The 12527-nt window shown below is 39.0% G+C and overlaps 1 protein-coding gene across 2 annotated transcripts; it reads right to left on the bottom strand.

Moving 5' to 3' along the window:
• Window positions 1–5204: 5204 nt before the first annotated feature.
• On the bottom strand, window positions 5205–11398 carry cryz (crystallin, zeta (quinone reductase)). Of its 2 annotated transcripts, XR_005209221.1 has the most exons (9): window positions 11169–11398; window positions 9861–10013; window positions 8608–8771; window positions 8253–8304; window positions 8014–8163; window positions 7825–7926; window positions 6604–6699; window positions 5658–6519; window positions 5205–5535 (listed from the first exon to the last, which is right to left on the bottom strand). XR_005209221.1 is itself a non-coding variant. In XM_037788069.1 (8 exons), exons 1-8 carry the CDS (start codon window positions 11274–11276, stop codon window positions 6358–6360), a joined length of 987 nt encoding a protein of 328 aa, XP_037643997.1. In that variant the 5' UTR covers window positions 11277–11398; the 3' UTR covers window positions 5568–6357. The 2 variants fall into 2 exon arrangements, 1 of the variants encoding a protein (XP_037643997.1); XM_037788069.1 differs by lacking the exon at window positions 5205–5535 and having other exon boundaries at window positions 5568–6519.
• Window positions 11399–12527: the final 1129 nt, after the last annotated feature.

Raw genomic sequence — 12527 nt, 5'->3', positions numbered from 1 at the left:
TTAATGTGAATTACAGATGCACCTTGCTAACCAAGCTTGCTCTAACGTTAGCTGGTAATTGCTATGCTAATGGTACCTAATGGCCTGTTGGGCTTGAGTTTGCCATGATTTATGCTAAATGCAGTACCTGTGAGGGTTTCTGGACAATATTTGTCATTGTTTTGTGTTGTTAATTGATTTCCAATAACAAATATATACATACATTTGCATAAAGCAGCATATTTGCCCACTCCCATGTTGATAAGAGTATTAAATACTTGACAAATCTCCCTTTAAGGTACATTTTGAACAGATAAAGAATGTGCGATTAATCGTGATTAAATATTTTAATCAATTGACAGCCCTAATACTGTATTATATAATACAAAATACTGTGCGCTCTTGCAATTAAGTAAGAAAAAAAATAAAGAACAAATTTAAAACTTTAAATGTACTAACCTGTTTCTATGCAGATGATCTATGAGGTTATCTGACAGATCCAGACTCTCCAGATCTTTGAGGTCCTTCAGAGGGAAGGAACCAGAGTCCAAACTGGTGAGCAAGTTTCCCTCCAGCTTCAGGCTCCGCAGGGCCTTGCTGCCTTTGAACCAGGCGCCTTGGATCTGAACATCAACACAGAGAATCATGTCAGATTATGACAGCGTTACACACTCAATCACCCACTCTTTAAATCAAAAATAAAAATATCTTCCATTTTTCCCCTGGAGAGATACCCACCATGCTGATGAGGTTGTGGCCCAAGGCGAGGACCTCTAGCCGGGTTAGATTGGTCAGAGCTCCCCCCTGTAGGGCCTGGCTGGTCAGGAGGTTGTGGTCCAGCAGTAAGGTGTGGAGGAACGGCAGGTTTCTGAAGGGTTGTTCACCCAGCACTGAGATACGGTTACGACTCAGACCTAGCAGATGGACAGATATAATTATATTATTCATACTTGCAAAAGAATAACTGGATAAAAACACATACTGTAGGTAGTGACGGACCTATGAGGGTAACGTTGCTGAGGTCAGACAGTGAGGCGGGCTGGACGGAGGAGATGGAGCCTTCTGTTAGCAGGAGAGCCTGGGTCGAGTCTGGAGCGTCTGGTCACACACACAGTTAACACATATAGTACAGCTCTGTAAGCACATGAGGTCTTCCGGGTAATATACTACAATGTTGTTATATCATTTTACTGCAGGGCATATGAGGGCAAATTAAATCTAATACAATTACTGTCATTTAGACTGGATGATATATAACAACAAACGCTGTCTTTGTGTGTGTGTGTGTTACCAATGATGTGAGCCAGCCTTTGACAGATGACGGCGTCTTCAGAACAAACCACACAGGAAGCAGGGCATGATGGGACGGGGGACACGCGCTGGGCTCTGATGACTGACAGCAGCAACATCAGCAAAATATCTGCAGACAAATTCACAAGTTTCCACAAATAAAAAACTGAATGATAACAACAAATAAAAAACGTCTTAATGCCCGACGTTGATTGGACCGTTCTAAATTAATGCGCTGGCTACAAAAATAAATAAAATAAACAACACTTGTCTTTACTAAAAACTTCAATTTCTCAATTAGCAAGCAACATACTCTAGGTCACCACTAAAGACATGTTCCACGATATTATTTCCCATTTACCATCTCATTTGTTTATGGTGAAACTGATGTGTATGGTACTTACTGGTCATGTTGTGTTACAGCAGAGGTAACATGGTGATGAGGTAGCATCTCTTCCATAAGGCTGTAACCCGATACAGCTGCGTCACTGTCATGATCTGATTGACCAATTAAAACACATCATTACATCTTTAGGAAATAAACTATAATCATCTCTCTTCAGCTCTGTGCCCTATGTTCATGTCCTGTGTTCACAGATTGAAAGAAACAATCAAATCCATCATCATCGTCACCAACAGCAAGATCAGCGCTGCTGCACCCGATTCAACTGTTATCAGGCCATTAAATAGGCGTTATCAGTCACTATAAGCACCATAGATGTGGGTCATTAGGGGCCTACTGCGCCTACTACGTTGTAAAAGTGAAAGTGAAACTTATAAGCAACACTTTCTAACATGTAAAACTGAATGAAACGTCACGTTTTGAACACAAACAAAAAGGCTTCTTTAGGTTTAGGCAACAAAACTACAACTTCTTTAGGTTTAGGCAAAACCTTGTGTTTTGGGTTAAAATAACTAAGAACAGAAAGACAACTAAACATTGTTGGTTTCACACGGGATGCGAACTCCGGTCTGCATCCATCGTCCCTGACCTCCACCCCTTATAGAGTTCCACACTGTCTATATACTTCATCTTCTGCTCCTGTCATAATTACTACGGTCGCTAGAGGTCGCTGTCATGTTCTTTTATACCTTCTTTCGGTGATCTACCATGCAACTAGATGATAAAACCTATTAGTGGGCGTAGTAGGCCCCTACTGACCCACATCTATGGGGCTTATAATGATTGATAAAGCCTATTCAATAGCCCTATAACAGTCTAATCGGCTGGCTTTTTGGCTTTGTGTTTTGTCCTTCCTTCTAAACCAAACTTAGGAAATCTTTTTTTTTTCTTCACACCCTCTAATTTTGTGACATACTGTATATAAAATGTAATAAATCTTGACAAAAGTCTTGTTATTCTAAAAAATCATACATTTATATGTTCCATGTTTTGTTAAAAACAATGTAAAAATGCATTATAATGAATGATTGTGGCTCAGTATTGGCATGAGTGCAGTATCATTGAGGAACAGATTGTGATATCTGTCGTTTGGACATGTAAGAAACTGACTTGAACTCTCTTCTTCAGATTATTTGTGGATCTCTGGAGCCTCATCAGAGACCTCACAGTGTCCTCGGACCAAAGCTTGCCAACCTCTCTGATGGCTCAGCGGTGAGCCAGTCGTCATGTTTGTTCACTGTTTGTTCTGAGTTGCTAGGCGAGCAAACAGTGATAACTGTGTTGGCAATGAACTGACGTGTGTGTGTGTGTGTGTGTGTGTGTGTGTGTTGGTGGTATCATTATGGGAGGAGGTGGAGGTTGTCCCCAGAGGATGCTGACTGATGGACGACAGCCAGACATTGTAGTAGAATGAGGCCTATCATGTTTCTGCTAAAGCTCTTTTGCTAATGGACTTCTCTGTAGAGAGCTCTCCTCTCATGACTCCACATCAGTAGCTAATGTTCCCATAAAATCCATAAACCAGAGTGGATCAACAGAATCACGACCGACCAGAGAACAGAGTATGATGGTGTTATATGCTGACAGACCACACAGACAATTTCACCTCAAACGACTAGAAATATTTGGGTAATAAGTGCTATAAACTTAGCACAGATACCTCCATTAAAAACAACAGTAATACTTCATTTTACAGGTCCGCAAATTTCATGATAATTAGCAAGTAACCTATCTGAAATTTCTTTGGAATTACTGCCAAATTACCCCAATATTTACTTCAGCATTTTTCATTATAAACATCATTAAATAATTAAATTCTGCTATTTCCCAATAGCTAGTAATCTGTATAATACATTTCCAGGAAAAGAATACAAAGTTAATTGTTATGCTTTATTTCCATGTTCTGCTGATAAATAGATGATAATTAGCAAAATAACTTATTTGAAATTTCTTTCAAAAAAACACTCCCTGAATCATGACATTAGCTACCAGGTAGCATGCCTGATCAGAAGTGTCTTCTATTAGGTTTTATTACACGGCTGTGTTGAATACTCGATTCTGATTGGTCAATCACAGCATTCTACAGTCTGTTATTTCTTTATAACAGACCGTTGCTATGTATAGCAGACCGTTGCTATGTATAACAGACCGTTGCTATGTATAACAGACCGTTGCTATGATAGCAGACCGTTGCTATGTATAACAGACCGTTGCTATGTATAGCAGACTGTTGCTATGTATAGCACACCACTGCTATGTATAGCAGACTGTTGCTATGTATAACAGACCGCTGCTATGTATAGCAGACCGTTGCTATGTATAACAGACCGTTGCTATGTATAACAGACCGTTGCTATGGGCGCAGTTCTGATGTCGGACTCTGGCAGACCATTTTTGTGTAAAATTATTGATGTCTTAAGTAAGTAGCCGTGTAATAAGCAGGATAATGTACAGCTAGCGGGTCATTGTCGTGAAATAATCCCCTTTGGGGCGATGAGAGACCGCGTTGATGATTATATGTTATTTTAGCATATAATTATTAAATCATTAAGTAATTTTTGATACATTTTGAGGTAAATATTTGGGGTAATGTGGCAGTAATTACAAAATTACAAATTAAATTCAAATTAAAAATGGCCAACTTCCTGTTGGGTTTATAGCATGGCCCCAAGAGACTTTTTTCTTCCACATAAAGTCTACATGTGATACATGTGCCTGCTTCCGCAGGACTTAATACTTAACAAAGTTGTAATAAATCAAATTCCCACACAAACAACCCATCAGGCCCCTGAGGGTCTGGGGGGTCCCTGGTTGATAATCCTGAGAAATCCTTGTTAGTTGTGTCAGTTAATGAACTACTAACTCACCTAACCCATTTCATTAGTGCGGCTTTCGCTGAAGCACTTTAGTTTCCCATTAATGTGTGGTCCACAAGGTGTCTTAGACTCTATTAGTCTCTATTTTTATTTGTGTTTTTTAGTGTTTTGCCCAATCAAAAGCTTCCTCCCCCTGTGAATCAGGTTAATAGAGGAGCAAATAGCTGATTAACACTCACCACAATACACTAAAGAGAACCTGTGAGGACCTTATTTCTCTAATGTCATTGAATTGCTTTCTGCCTGACTTTAATATCTGAGCATCTTTACACCTGAAGATCATTTAAGAACAAACTGCTTACCTGTTGAACTCAACCCAAAGGTCCACCCCTGATGACATGGTACACTCCACCGACACATTAATCCATGAGAATGATCTGTAGGACTCCGACCGTCTGCTGCTGGGAGACTTAAACTGGGAGCTCCATCATTTACTGGTTGCTACAGCGCTGCAGCAGATACTGTGTACCTGTGTGTGTCTAGCTTAAGTTACCTGGCCCTCTGTGGAGCATGCTCAGTAGAGCCGGCTGTCACCTGATAAGGCACAGATGTCACGTTTGACTCCCGTCAGAAATGCTTACTCTTTCCCATTACTTCCTTTTCCCCAAATGTCAATATTGTTTATCAGGAATCGTCACAAAAAAATTCCAAAAACGTCTTTTTTAAAATGTATATATTTATTATTTTCATTCACAATTTATTTAATACTGTAGGTACGTGTGAAATGATAAGACTGGAATCGTTTGGTTAATATGTCAGAATACAGGATCAATAAGAATGTTTTCACAGAACTTCATGCTATTTTTGAGGAAGCTGAATTACAACATATGTGTCGTAATAATCTATCATGTAGCATGAACACAATTAGAAGAAAGAATAAGTAAACTGCAACAGCATTTTTATGTTAAACATTTGATTTTACCTTTAACTCCCAGGAAAGAAAACTGAATAATTCGCCCCTCTGACGTGAACTTGGCGTGTTAATCTCTGGTATAAACTAATATTCATCCTTCCTGCTGGAGTATTTCTTTCTCTTAGTTCTCTCCATTTCTCTCTCCTTCTCTCACTCACTGAAGGTCCTTTCAGAAACAATGCGACAACGGCACTACTGCGCTCTGAAACCCGTTATTTCTAACGGCTAGTGTTGCGCCACGACGGCTTTTTGCCAAATCGAGCAAAGCCTGACTTTGGGCGCTGCACGCTTTGGCGAGCGCAGCTTAAACATGAGCTCAAACTGCGCTGTGTCGGGAGCATAGACTGCTCTCCTCTGCCGGGAAACAACAGTTGGTGTAGCTCTACTGTCGTCCGGGTGGAAACAGTAGGGATTATACACGCTGTTCAGTTCCAGAAACACGCTGATATAATGAAAAGGAAAAATAATTGTCAAAAATCTGGAGAAATACGGAAGAATTGTGACCCCGGGAGGAAAAACGAGTCTCCCGGGAAAATCGGGAGTGCTGGCGAGTATGCCAAAATGGTGGAAGCGTAGCTTTGCCACTGACGTTGCAATGGAACGAACGATTGACTTTCACTTCTTGGCAATAAACTATACGATCTTTGGCTATAGTTCATGAGTCTTGTGTAATCATCAGTTATAAGGTAAACATTATATCCTTTGTATATTCTTGTACCCATATTGGCAGTGATGATAAATCAGCACATTATAGTAACATCCTTCAAATATCAAAGTTGATTTTCAGTAATTATGTGAAGCTTATTGTAGCCGCGTTAAGCAAAGTTTTCTCCCCTTTATGGACTGGACAGCCAACTCCTACTTGGTGACCTTTGACCTGTGATATGATCACATCCTCACATGGTCAGGACCGTCTTCCCAGCCGCCCCGGGACACTCGATGATGTCATGGTGGGCCTGGGCGGCCTTGTCCAGCGCATACTGGGAACCGACGACCGGACGCAGCCAACCGGCTTCCATCCCAGCGTAGAGCAGCGCTGCACACTCCTTGGTCTCCTCCTGAGGGAGGAGATGTACAACATTTATTTCAACTAACGGGAACATTAAAATCAGGACAGCTTGTGTGATGTCGTTGCTTCGTACCGGTGTAGCAAAGAAAAGGGCCACTCCCATGATGCTGCTCTCTTTAGCCATGGTGTCTCTGGGGTTGATCTCTACAGAGCCTCTGCAGCCGATGATCTGAAATAAAAGAGGAAGAGATGTGAAGAGGTGTGTATAGAAATGTAGAGGAACGAGCTGCACTGGTATAAAACTACTACTCTAATAGTACAGCCTAGCTGGGATAACATTTTAGATCCATTGTCATTCACTGTTCGCTATATTTTACATAAAAAACATTAAATACATGGTAACTTACAGTGTTCTTATTACACCGTAGCTTCCGGTGGAGCCCTATTTTTGGGGGGTGGGAGGGTACTGTACACAGTACTGTACTGTACTCTGTTTTATTGTCATCTATAGTGGTTGTTTGCATAAAAACACACAATTAAAACGATTATTTAAATATTTGCTTTGATTAAAAAAAATCTTGGCGAGCTGTTAGGAAGTGAAATAATTCTCTCTCTAATATCTATTTTGTATTGCTGTGAAAACATCTTCAAACAACTGGATTTATTCAAGTTTCTCACGCGTTTCTAAAATTTTTACGAGATTACATTTGAACACATCATGATAACATTGTAATTCACCTTCGCCCAATGGTCATTTTTACTGAGCAGAGTTTGAACGCCTCATAATAATAACTCAATGGCACCTCCTTTAACGTTAGTAGCTCCGTTATTTAGCCAAGCAGGACTGTGCTGCCCACCGGCTGCTAACAGCTAACGTTACTAACTCTCCTCCTGCTGATCTCTACACAAAACAGGGTGCGTCCCCTCAGGTCTAGTAGCGCCACGCTGTTGCGCGCTTTATTTGCTCTCTGCCGTGGCTCCGGTCCCAAACAAACTGAAACATGATTCAGTGTGCGTATGCGTCATTGTGCATGCGTAACTGTGGAAAAGCATCAATAAGAGGAGGCATGACATGCCAAGGAATCGGACAACTGCGGTTCTCTATTCCCATCTCTAGAGTTTTCCCTGCCTGACGATTTTTACCTGCCATTGCCAACAATTTACCCGCATTTGGCGGGTGGTGGGTGCTAATTTCAGACCCTGCATCCAGTGCAACAGGGTCAACCCCGCCCCTTCTTCTAGCGTTCTCTCAGTTCCTTAGTAAACGTTTCTCTCAGCAGCTTTGTGAAAAGATCTTAAGAGGAAACTGTTTGAGGATTGTTAAGAGAACTGAGTGGACTATAGTCCTACTGACCGTAACACGTCCTCCAAAGGTCAACATCTGGAGGTCTTTACTCAGGTTGATGTTAGACAGCATCTCTACTATCACATCGATGCCTCTGCCCTCTGTGGCTTCCTGGAACACACAGAAATGTTTGTTTAAATGCTTCATCCATGACTAGTTCCTTTACCCCACCAGGATGTGTGTATGTACAGTATATACCATGATTTTGTCTGTGTAGCCGTCTTCTCTGTGATTAAAGGCCAGGTGAGCTCCGTTGTTGAGTACCAGCTTCATTCCCTCTGCTGTCCCCGCTGTCCCCAGCACCTTGAGACCCAGAGCACGAGACAACTGGCACGCCGCCACACCAACCTAAACACAAACACACATAATGTGGATGTGGAAACTATTTACCATTTCTAATATAATTGGAAAAAAAAGAAAAGAAAGAAAAATGTCACCCCTCCGCTGGCTCCATGGATGAGGACGGTCTCTCCAGCTTTGGCGTGGGCTCTGTATCACACAACACAGTCAGTTAAAACACATTTGAGTCATAACATCTGCAATATAACTGGCTTGTTGAGGTGCAGTGTTGTTCTATATTTTCCTTACTGTACACAAATCCCATGAGAAAGTTGAAACCAACAATGCTGATGCTTTCTGACTGCCCCACTCAGCCCTGAGACCTCTTAAAACGCTTCAAATCATTCCGAGAATGTGTTAATAACATAACTGCAGGTTAAGAGCTAGATTCAGACCTTTGACACCCTATCCACCATCCCAGTTAACCAATCTGTTGCAGTGGCGTGGTCTTACTTGTGAACCAGAGCTCTGTAGGCGGTGAAGTAAGGGATCCCGATGGCGGCGCCCTGGGTGAAGTCTAAGGCGTCGGGCAGCTTGTGGACACACTGGTCAGCTGCTACGGTGAACTCTGCGTAACCTCCCGACTCTGTGGCCGTGGTGAACACACGGTCTCCTGCCTGGACAACACACACACATTTATTAATTTACTGTACTAACATGACATGACAGCAGCCTCCCACTGGTTCACAGTTTAACATGATACTGGCTTTTTAATTTAACTTACAACACTCTGGCCTTTTCGCTATCTACAGGTTCGCCGCCTTGTTCAAACCATCAGCCCTGCACAGCTTAAGGGTCTTATCCTGAATATTTATAGTACTATTATGACACTCAATAATGTAGCACCTGATAAGATCCGAGCAGAGTGGATGAAAGAGCTTGGAACTAATATATCTGATGAAGTAAGGAGTGGTGCATTGGGTAGCTTAATTCAGTTCAAGGTTCTTCATCGAACCCATTATAGTAAGGCCAGACTGCAATCGATGTCGCATAGAAAAGGCAAACCTCACTCATACAGTATGTTCTGGTCTTGTAATAAGCTGAATAACTTCTGGGCTGCTGTACTTCAGACTCTATCTGAGGCATTTCTCAAAGACTTTCAAACCAGTGCTGAAATGTCAATTTTGGAGTTCCAAGGGAGGATATATTAATGATGAATAAAAAAGATGTGTTTGCCTTCGCAACTGTTCTTGCTCGGAGAAGGATTTTGTTGGAGTAGAAATCGGACCACCCACTGAAAGCTTCCGCTGTGATGAACAACCTGATGCTATTCCTTAAGTTAGATAAGATAAAATATTCCATCAGAGGGTCAACGCAAAAATTCCATTCAACAATGGTAACCTTTTTCGAAAGGCTTACGACCCTTCCCCAAAATTGGACAGGCACGTTAATTTTATTCGTCATGATTGGCCCAAATTAATTAATCTGTATGTATGCTTTATTTTATTAATTTTGTGTTAGCTGGCTTTTTTATTTATTATTATTATTATTATTATTTATTTTAATTTATATATATATATATATATATATAATTATTATTATATATAAAATTATAGTTGCTAAAATAGCTATATCATCAGTGAAAACAGTAACTGCAATCAAATAAATATCATGTGGTGTTCATGGCGTTTAAAGATCATGTATTTTGCCCAGGATGCTATAGTATCTATTAATTCTGTTTTTGGTGTGTGTTTTACTCCTCAGACCTTTACTGCTGTGACTCCTTCCCCAACAGTTTCCACCACGCCGGCTACGTCTGAGCCCGGTGTGTATGGCAGGGAAGGCTTACGGGCGTACGTCCCAGCCCGGATGTAAGTTTCCACAGGATTCACTCCACAGGCATGGACACGAATCAACACCTACAGCACAGAGAGAGACATTGTGGAGGACAGACAAAACTGTTGAAAACATTATGACTTTATTCTCATAATACAACTTTTTTTTCTCGTAAACTTCTGACTGTATTCTCATAATAATATGACTTTTTTCTCTTAAACTTCTGACTTTATTCTCACAATAATACGACTTTTTTCTCTTAAACTTCTGACTTTATTCTCATAATTTTACAACTTTTTTTCCCGCAAACTTCTGACTTTATTCTCATAATATTACGACTTTTTTTCTCGTACACTTTTGACTTTATTTTCATAATAGTACGACTTTTTTTTCTAGTAAACTTTTGACTTTATTCTCATAATACAACTTTTTTATTCGTAAACTTCTGACTTTATTCTCATAATATTATGACTTTTTTTCTCATAAACTTCTGAATTTATTCTCATAATATAACGACTTTTTCCCGTAAACTTTTGACTTTATTCTCATAATATTATGACTTTTTTTTCTTGTAAACTTCTGACTTTATTCTCTTAATATTATGACTTTTTTTTCTCATAAACTTCTGACTTTATTCTCATAATATTATGACTTTTTTTCTCATAAACTTCTGACTTTATTCTCATAATATTATGACTTTATTCTCATAATAATACGACTTTTTTTTCTCGTAAACTTCTGACTTTATTCTCTTAATATTATGACTTTTTTTTCTCATAAACTTCTGACTTTATTCTCATAATATAACGACTTTTTCCCGTAAACTTTTGACTTTATTCTCATAATATTATGACTTTTTTTTACTTGTAAACTTCTGACTTTATTCTCATAATATTATGACTTTTTTTTCTCATAAACTTCTGACTTTATTCTCATAATATTATGACTTTATTCTCATAATAATACGACTTTTTTTTCTTGGACACTTATGACTTTATTCTCATAAAACGAGTTTTTTTTCCCTCTTAAAACTATGACTTTATTCTGGTAATATTATGACTTTATTCTTGAAATCTCAGATTTATTTATTTTTTTCCTCAATATGGCCCTAATACTCATAATTTACTAAATAAAAAAAAACAATGTCTAGGGTAACCTTCCCAACAACCCTGCTGGTTCCTGCAGTAGTTGTTACTCTGGCTGGAGGTCCAGCTGTGACCTGCTCCGGTGAGTCTCACCTGAGAGTGTCCGGGTTGAGGAACCTTCACATCGGATCTCAGTCTGAGCACCGACGGAGCTCCGAACTCACTGACTCTGATGGCTCTCATCAACCTGCTGCCTGACATGTCTCCTTCTGTCTGTCTGTCTGCACACTGATTATATTATAACGGGTTTAGTTCACAAACTTCAGAGACGGACTCTCCTGAACTCTGAACTCTTCTCCAGAAGTATCTCTGGTAAGCTGCTTCTTCTTCTGCAGTTTATAGACCCGTTATAAACGCATCAGCACCACCATCTGGACCATGCTGGAGCCTACTGCAGCTGCTACAATAATAATATAATAGATTTAAGACTATAGAATAGAATACTACTAAAGACTCCAGTGATTTACGCTTCCTCAAAGTAACTCCCAAAAGACAAATTATTAAAAGAAAATGGTCAGGCTCCAAGGTGAACTGACATTTAGTCCCTATAGATTAGGGATATAAACTCAGAAAAAAAAGTTTGGAAACTTGTGTTTGGTGGATTATTTCTCTGTTGTATCAATGTTAGTTGGCATTGTATTTTACATGGTTGGAAAGCCTGTTTATTTACCTTCAAAATAATGTCCAACTTGTAAGGATCATGCATTTGTGGGATGAGCAGCACAGCTGATTATGTGGGGAGCGCCCAACGAAAATTTGACAAAATTCTCTAAACAGATATATATATATGCTTTATTAATTTACCTATATACATATATATGCTTCCTTAATTTACATCTCTTTTTGCAATTTTTCATAACAAATAATAAAAATAAGAAGCATCCCTTCACGATTATGGTATTTAATTGTTGTAATTTTTGTGTTTTTTATTTATTATTATTATTATTATTATTATTTTTTTTTTTATGCTTTCTTTATTGAACTCATGCTCATTAACAGAGGTACAGATACATAGACAGTTGAACAAAAAAACCCAAAACAAAACAAAAAGAAGACAAAACAAAAAGAATTACATATACATTTCATAATGCCAGGGTTTGTGTTATATATATATATATATATATATATATATATATCATATTATAATAATTTAATAATTTTTTTAACTCTGAATGGCTTTTTTAATATAGGATATCATGGTGCTATACTGTTTAAATGAATTGATAAAATGTATGAAAGTTGTATTATATACAGCATGTTATTTCCAATCTTATTTTGACTAAAATATATCATTACATCAAACATATTTATCTGAACATTCATCTTTCATAAAAAAATACTTCCTTCACATCATCATGGGAATTTTTGATCCAAATCATGTTATGTATCGATTTAAATCGATTATGTTGCAGATTGACGGCTTTGGTCTGAATATATGGTGACGTCACATCC

The sequence above is a fragment of the Sebastes umbrosus genome, chromosome 12 (assembly GCF_015220745.1).
Source record: "Sebastes umbrosus isolate fSebUmb1 chromosome 12, fSebUmb1.pri, whole genome shotgun sequence".
Taxonomy (NCBI): domain Eukaryota; kingdom Metazoa; phylum Chordata; class Actinopteri; order Perciformes; family Sebastidae; genus Sebastes; species Sebastes umbrosus.
The sequence above is the reverse complement of the archived record's forward strand: the minus strand, read 5'-3'. Positions and strand labels throughout refer to the sequence as shown.